At 34.0% G+C, this 8,745-nt stretch overlaps 1 protein-coding gene across 1 annotated transcript; it reads left to right on the top strand.

Moving 5' to 3' along the window:
• The first annotated feature begins 5,650 nt into the window (after positions 1 to 5,650).
• Positions 5,651 to 7,751, top strand: LOC108986593 (probable xyloglucan endotransglucosylase/hydrolase protein 32). The gene is made up of 4 exons (XM_018959264.2): positions 5,651 to 5,974; positions 6,092 to 6,192; positions 6,294 to 6,511; positions 7,076 to 7,751. Exons 1-4 carry the CDS (start codon positions 5,773 to 5,775, stop codon positions 7,440 to 7,442), a joined length of 888 nt encoding a protein of 295 aa, XP_018814809.1. The 5' UTR covers positions 5,651 to 5,772; the 3' UTR covers positions 7,443 to 7,751.
• Positions 7,752 to 8,745: the final 994 nt, after the last annotated feature.

Below are 8,745 nucleotides of genomic sequence, written 5' to 3' on the forward strand. Positions count from 1 at the left end.
GTCGATCCGTAAATAGCTTTACCATCAAAGATTTCTCACCTCGAGCCTTAACATCATCCAGTCTCTCTGTTTCTACAACTACCTTCACAGACTCCTCTGCAGTAAGGGAAAGCTGCTCGTACAGCAACCTTAGTGCCTCATCCACTACAAAATATCTCTTTCCAACTCTTGAAAAAGAGGAAGAAAAGATTAGCCCTTACTGCCTACACAAGGGTAGGAAAAAAGCCTCTACTCTGTTCTAGAGAGAGGAAAAACCTAGGCATTGGCCCTGTTTTTCGCATCCCTCATATATTTATTTATTAAGTGAATAATGCGAGCTGTAGTAATTACAGCTAGCCGGGTAAAGTTGAATTTAACCCACTTCTTCACATGATTTTACTGGCTAAACTAGCCTTTACCTAACTGGCTGTGAATGCCACAAGGGAGAAAAGGTAGCTCCGATCCATTTCCTTTGCCTCCCTGCTCCGATGCTCCAAAAGGGAGAATTGTGACAGGTTAGCATCATTTTCCCTCTATTTTGCTTTCATGGAAGTTTCTTACATCAAAATTGAGCTCATTGAGTTTTTTTTTTCTCATCTGATACACAAATCTCCGGCTCAATATTTCAGCTTCTTCCTTCTCAGTGTTCTCACAGTGTCTCCATGCTTGTGCCTCTCAATTCTCGCAACATTTTCAATACACAAGAGAAAAAAAAATGAGATCAAGTCACTCGATTAGAGCTCAACTTCCTTCTTGTTGAATATCCTTAATGTCGTGTATTACTGTATTACCACGATTTTAAAATGACCTGGACTGAGTAGAAGCAATACACTTATCTGAACTTTTCTCTACATTGATTTTTTGGTTTATGGTTTCATTTAAATTTTGAAATAACAAATTGTAAGTTATATATGTTGAAATTGAATTGGTTACTCATGAAAATTTGAAATTCTAGGGGCATGTTGAACTTACAAATGAAATCATGCTAGTAGATCACTTGTATATCTCCTAAGTATATAAAATACAAATATTACTTTGCAAACCTGAAATTAAGGCATACTTAGCAAGCAAGTGTGCCGCAGTATTTCCTTCTCTAGGCACATATCTCACCTTCCACTCCATTCTTCCCCCTAAAAGGCAATTGATATCTTCAATAATATGACCAATTCATGAAGAATCTTCATCTACTTTGTTCACAACATTGATGATTGCTAGTGCATCCCCTTTCAATATCACATTCTCGAATGCTTCATCATTACACACTTCAAGGGCCGCGCCCTCCAAAGCGCAAAACTCTCTACTAGGGCACACTGAAGCCAATATCTCCCTGTCAACAATAATTCCCAACCCTGTCCTCTTTTTCTTTGGATCTAAAGGAGCATCCCAGTTAGCCTTTACAACACTAATATCTAATTTTTTTCCAACATTTAATTAATCTTCCTATATCGTATCGACTGGAGTATGTCTCCCTTTCAGCAACATTTGATTACCAGACCTAGTAGCTTGAGAACTTAATTAAAATCACTGGGAAAAATATAGAACTTACTCAAATAATGAAATTTTTTAACCATTTATCATGCAATTGAAATTTTATAGGTGTCATAATTAACATGCTTGCTTGTAGCTCCTAGCTTTTCTCATTTTTACACTCTGGTTTGTTCTTCTTCTTTTTTTCAAGAGATAACATGTGTACCAAACATGGAAAATAGACCATCATCACACATAAATTAAACCATAAACTATAAAATAAAAATATGGTATCATCACATGAAAAGAATAATAGTCCCACTTATGGTGCACAGGTGTTGACAAATAGACATTATAATCTTGAGACATGGAACTCGATCGTCATAGCATGTACCGTACAAAAAATAACCGAGTCTAAAAACATTGCACCAAGAAAATATACAGTAAAAGTAATCATATTTCAATGCAATCACATGTAAGATGGACAAGTACTGTTTCTCACAAGACCTTTCTTTCAATAGCTATATTTTCTCTTCTTTCCCACTCGAATTTCCGTTAGATTTTCTGTCTCAAAGATCGAGTTACTGTCTTCCTTTAGTAGGAATATTCCGAGGGAGATCTTGCAATGTGAATATGCTTGATCATACTTGGCTATTAAAGCCAGCATGCACTATCAACATGATCGACTTCATTTGTATCAAGTCCAATGTCCATTGCTAGAAGCTCTTCATGATCAGCCTTTGTCAAAGCAAGAGAAAGATGTAGATATTTGTTTTCCCCCTTCCTTGAGTCCCATGTTGGCCTTGTATAGTTGTGCATTAAATAGCTTTCTCTTGAAACAATAAAAACTTTCTTCATGTATAAACCTATATATGCTGCCTCCTCTTCTGATCTTGTAACGAGTTTTCCAAATTGGTTAATTTCAATGTTTTTATCTCGATTTCCTTTTCTTTCTCCTTTAGAAAACGTGCATTTAATGTTATTTCATAATGTTCATACTGTTGAGTTTTTTCAATTCCAAATCATACCAATTAATGTGTCATATTTTGAATGACTTTGTTTAAATGTATATGTTAGATAAGGTTATTTCAAATTATCTCAAGCAACACCAAATTGTTATGGTTGCACCTTTACGTCGCTGAAGAGGTTACTAGAGTCTTCTAAAGTAATTACATACTTCAAAATCAAGAGTTTAAATAGTTTCTCTAGGAAACTGTAGAGAGAGAAGACATTTGTTTTGTCGTTCATTTTTTTACACTTATAAAATTAACGTACGAGTTTCTTGATAGCGTGGTTAATTAAATTTTTTAAAAATTAATTAATTATCAGTGGTGGTGACTTAATTAACTGCTTGTAACTCCCCATCCATATAGACTAGCATGGGTCTTGATGTGGCCATTACTAACAGTATAAAATTAGAAACATATTATATCGATAAGTCGATGCAATTGAGAAGGTGAAAATACGGAATAAAGAGTAATATTGCTCTCAAAAGTCGAAACTAATGTCAAACCATGCCTAATAAAAAGTTAGTTGTTGTGTACTATATATTATTTTCTCATTATTGAGTTGAGGGGGTTATATCTAAAAATGAATTGCATAAAAATAATCTTAAAAATAGAAGTAGTTTCATTTGATTTGTTAAATTTACTTTATAATAAAAATAACTTTACAATTTGACGAATCATCACAAACTACGTCAGTTTATGAAATATAATCTCTGTGTAATCGTGACATAGATAACTCTTTTACAATTTTTTATGACTTCTTATTTTTTCTAAATAGGAGATATTTTATAAATTAATGATTCCTTTTACAATTATATATTATAAAACTCCTCTAATTAAATGATGAACGTAAAAAATCTATGTAAAAAAATTATATATTTATCATTTTCCTTCGTTTTTCTATAATAATTAAGTTATACGGAGTTACCTGCAAATAACATTGGGGACAAGGACACCACCGATCACGTATGACAAAGGTGAGATCCATGGTAGGATTCCTCCGGTAGCCTAAAAACATAGGGATTTACCTTTACAGGAGAGGAGCCAAAGTCCATCAAAATGAGATATTGATCGTGCACGGAAACGTCCAGCGAGCTTCTATGTTTTGTCGGTCAAGCTGGACCCCACTGCCATCTCCTCTCACTATCCGACCGACACAACAGTGCTGCGACTTTTCACCGTCTATACGTATTTGCCACTTTCCGTTCTACAAAATCAAGCTCTCAACAATGGATGGCAACCACCGCAGATAACTTCGAAAGAACGGATTCTCGAGAAACTACGAAAATGGGACAGACATCATCTGTAAAATAATAATACAGCGGCAGAGAAATATACAATTATCATCTGTAAATTGTCTAGATTTTTCCTTTATTCTGGTCGGTTGGTTAATTTATTGAGGTTTTAGAGTTGGGGGGTTGCATCCAAATCATTATACTGTGGCTGGGATCTAGGGAACATGCAATCCCCTGTAGATGATTGCTTGAGCGATATTGGTTTACGCTCATGAGGCATGGTCCAAGAAAATCAAACTTTTCAATGATACGTTCAAAAGATCGTCATAACTTATAATTGATTAAACTGATCAGCGAGCGACTAGTCTTGCATTCATGTCAGGGAAAGCCAGAATTTGTTTAAAGTTTAAACCCTCCAACCAATGCTTTTCTCTGCATAAATCCAAACTCATTAACTATGTTTCAATTTTTGTACTCCATAGTAATTAAAATCGTTGCATTTTCCTTCTGTTCTTCTATGCAGTGAGGAGCATAAATGTTTCTCATTTCCCAAATAGGTCAGATCAGAAGCAGAGGATTTAATCAAAGGCTATATATATATATATATATATATATGTGTGTGTGTATATATATATATTTGTGAAGATATAACACATGCAGACAATGTACAATCAATGATGAACTTCAAACAATTGAGCTTTAGGTCCGGTTTGGTTTGAAAACCCATCTCATCTTATTATTATAATTTTTTTTTAATTTTTATACAAAATATAATAAACAATATAACTTTTTCAAATCTTAAAACAATAATAATATTATAAATAATATTCTAACAATATTTTATTCAAAACATCTAAAACCATTTCAACTCATTTCTGAATCCAAACAAGGCGGTCTCTTCAATTTTTCTTAGGCCTAGTTTGTTTTCGCAGATGAGATGAGATAAAATAAGTTGAGATTAAAGTTAAAAGTTAAATAAAATATTGTTGAAATATATTTTTTTAATATTATTTTTGTTTTGGAATTTGAAAAAATTGAATTATTTATTTTATTTTGTGTGAAAATTTAAGAAAATTGTAATGATTAAATTAAATGAGATGAGATGAGTTAAGAAGAGTTATGAAAACAAACCAAGATTAATCCTACAATGAGTAGCGTACAAGGATAGGTAAATTAGGGGAAGAAGTATATATGCATACATCCCTCAAACACGGCTGTACTGAGAATGATTCGATCTAGGACAAAGAGTTGCATTGATTAATAAAAACATTATTTTTTATTAATTAAAATGAAATCAAACTTGGGCCCCGTTTGGATAGCCCGTGCCCCACTCCATTGATGAAGTTCACAGGTTCAAACACAACGGTAGCTACATTTTGATTCATGAGATTGTCTCGATCTGTATCTGACCCACATTTTCCCCCCCTTCATTGCCTGGAAATCATACACACACACACTGAAAGGCAGGGTAAAAAACACAAAAATTAAATTCGATCCAACCTTGTTGCTTGCTTGCTTTAAAGGCACAGACAGAAATGCATGTAGCTTTCAATTAGGATAGATAACTCTCTGCACGAGTCCAACTTCCTGTGAATTCACAAAGCCACACATAAGGAAAGCACATTTAAGAGATATCATCTACCCTTCCTGCAATCCATCTTTCTTTTCTTCACTTTCCAGCCATGCAACCCAATCTATCAGGATTTTCATCATGGTGGGGAAGAAAGCAGTCGTACTGGGTAATAAAAAGTTACATAAACTTCATACATAACAATTGCTAGTCTATTACTGTTCTTTCGACCTTTTCAAACCACTTTTAGGCTTAATATTTGTCAGCAATTTGTTTGGTTTCGAGTCTTTTGCCCCCTAATCCCTCAAATGGAGAGGAGAAGAGGGGAAAAAAAACTCTATTGGGGGACCCACTAATCTTCTTATTTATGTCAAAGAGTACAGCCATTCCTTCTTTCATATATGCCTGTCTTCAGCACTCTGACTCACTCTCTCAGCCTGCATTTATACACAAGCAATCATTATTCTTTCTCCATACAGCAAGCTCTCTTCATCATCCATCTTCTTCCATTTTTATGGATTTCTTTCCATTCCTACTTCTAATCCTTATGGTCCCTTTGACTTCAAGCAATGCTCAAAGGCCACCTTCTCCTGGCTACTGGCCAAGCTCTAAGTTCAGGTCCATGAGCTTTTATGATGGATATAGAAACCTCTGGGGTCCTACCCACCAAAGATTTGACCAAAATGCATTGACAATCTGGCTCGATCATACTTCAGGTCTCACTCAGTTCACTTTTTTTGTACTACATACATGATTTAAATTAGCTCTTAATTAAATTCCTCCAAAGGAAATCCTGATTTTTCTCCACTTTATTTCTTGGTTTCCCATTACAGGAAGTGGGTTCAAGTCTGTTCGTGCATTTCGATCTGGGTACTTTGGTGCCTCCATTAAGCTTCAACCTGGTTACACTGCAGGAGTCATAACTGCTTTCTACGTGAGAGTTTGGACCCAAAATACCTCTATTAATTTGACTACTTAAGAAGAAAAACACCATTTTTAAAACTTTCTTTTGTTGAATTGGTCTATGCACGGCAGCTCTCCAACAATGAAGCTCATCCAGGTTTCCACGATGAAGTGGACATTGAGTTCCTGGGAACGACATTTGGGAAGCCTTATACCTTGCAGACCAATGTTTACATCAGAGGGAGTGGGGATGGGAAGATTATTGGCAGAGAGATGAAGTTTCACTTATGGTTTGACCCCACCAAGAATTTTCATCACTATGCTATTTTGTGGAGTCCTAAAGAGCTCATGTAAGTAGATAGAATTTTAGTTTTATTGATTAAATTACATTCTCATGTCTATATGAATTTATATGTGAATTAGTTATGAACTGATTTTAAGGAAGAGTTGGGTTAAATAATGGAACCACAATAAATATAAGGTACTTACTTTGGCAAAGCCCTGAAAATCATATCGACATTACTACTTGATAGGTATTATTACTTGAGCGGCAAAATTGTGAAGAAATTTACGAGTCTAATTTATCTCATAAAATCAATTCAACAAGATATGATTGTTCATTTCTTATAAACATGTACAAGATTTTATTCACAGACAATGTAAAATTATTCCTATGATATTTTTAGGAGTGAATTATTATATCACTGTGCAAAAGAGGTAAGAAATATTTTCATTTCTCTATAAAATCAAGGAAAAGCTAAGTGATTTGACAGGGAAATTAATTTGGTTGGTCATGAATAATTTATTGTATATTCCTCATATCTCGAAATATCAAAGCAATCAATTCATTGAATTTAAAATGGATATATTTGGTATTGTTAGGTTAATTGTCTTGTTGTTATTCCCTTTTTCAGATTCCTTGTGGATGATGTTCCCATCAGAAGGTACCCGAGGAAGAGTGCTGCAACCTTTCCACTGAGGCCAATGTGGGTTTATGGTTCTATATGGGATGCCTCCTCATGGGCCACTGAAGATGGCAAATATAAAGCTGACTATAGGTACCAGCCATTCATGGCACAGTATACCAATTTCAAGGCCAGCGGTTGCTCCGCCTATGCTCCCACTTGGTGCCGCCCGCTCTCCGCCTCTCCTTCCCGCTCCGGAAGACTGACCAGACAACAAAACTGGGCCATGAGATGGGTTCAAAGCCACCATTTGGTGTATGACTATTGCAGGGACCCCAAGAGAGACCATTCCCTAACACCTGAGTGCTGGGGTTGAAATTAGAAGTAAAACCTGGAATAATCGCCACGACCGGCCATTCTTATTATGCAAAGGGCATCATTCTAATTTTCATCTTGTGATGATCATGATGATTACTATTTTTTGAGATTTTAATTATGAGAGTGTCTTGAGATGGGTCCCACTTGCCAGCAAGTTTGATGCAAGGGTACTTCAGCGTCCAAGGCTCTCCCAACAAAAGAAATAAGATATTGGAAAATTTTGTGTGGATTTCTGCATGTACGTGTGTTTAATATGAATATTCATGATTTAAATTATTGTATCATTTGAATTTAAAATATTTACATATCTCCATCTTCTATAGTTTCTCACTGTCGTTTTATTTATTTGAAAACTCAATGCTTCTTTTCCATTTTTTTATTTAATTTGTAATAAAAAAAAGAGAATATTAATTACAAATTAATAATGTTTTATAAGTTCGAGATAATGCATAAAATTAATAAGAATTCTTTAGAAATTAAACTTGAAAAATGATCAGGAATTATACATCTGAATTAATGCATTTACAGCAAATCTAACATCAATACATGACCAAAAATAAATAAAAAATAAAGTTTAAGGTAGTTCAAAAATTTTAAGGACATTCAAAGGGACACATTCGGACGTGCATGTCATAATGGCGAGATCGAAGTCTTATATTATAAAGGGAAAGGCACCTGTCGTAACGTCCAAAATCACATGGTGTACAGAACAATATTGAAATAAATGGGTAGTTTGTTGTTAAAGGTGGAAAATGACCGTTTTGGCATTACGCGCGGGCTTTTAGGGTTTTTTTTTTCTTTTTTTTCCTTAAATTCTATTATTTATAATTTTATCGATTTTATTTACATATTTATATGTATTGAATCTCTCTCTATCCAAATCAGACTGACAAGCTTAGTCCTGGTAAATTATTTGAGTTTGATTCGAAATTGGAATAAAAAGTACTACTCAGTACTCAAGTCATGGATGTTTGCTGGCAACTGCCCGCCCTTTTACTGCTATTTGAGTAATCCTTATTTATTTTTTTTCGATTTTTTTTTTCAATTTTTAAGTTGTTTATTAATAAAAACATATAATTAAATAAATTATTTTTTTTCATAAACAACTTGAAAAGTAAGAATGAAAAATTGAAGCAGTAAAAAGGTGGTAAAAAGTGTGCTGAGACTACCAACTACGTTTAGATAGTGAATTAGGTTGAGATTAAAATTAAAAATTAAATAAATATTATTTTTTTATATTATTATTATTTTAAAATTTTAAAAATTTTAATTTTTTATTATATTTTATGTGAAGATTTATA

This window comes from Juglans regia, chromosome 4, assembly GCF_001411555.2.
Source record: "Juglans regia cultivar Chandler chromosome 4, Walnut 2.0, whole genome shotgun sequence".
NCBI lineage: Eukaryota > Viridiplantae > Streptophyta > Magnoliopsida > Fagales > Juglandaceae > Juglans > Juglans regia.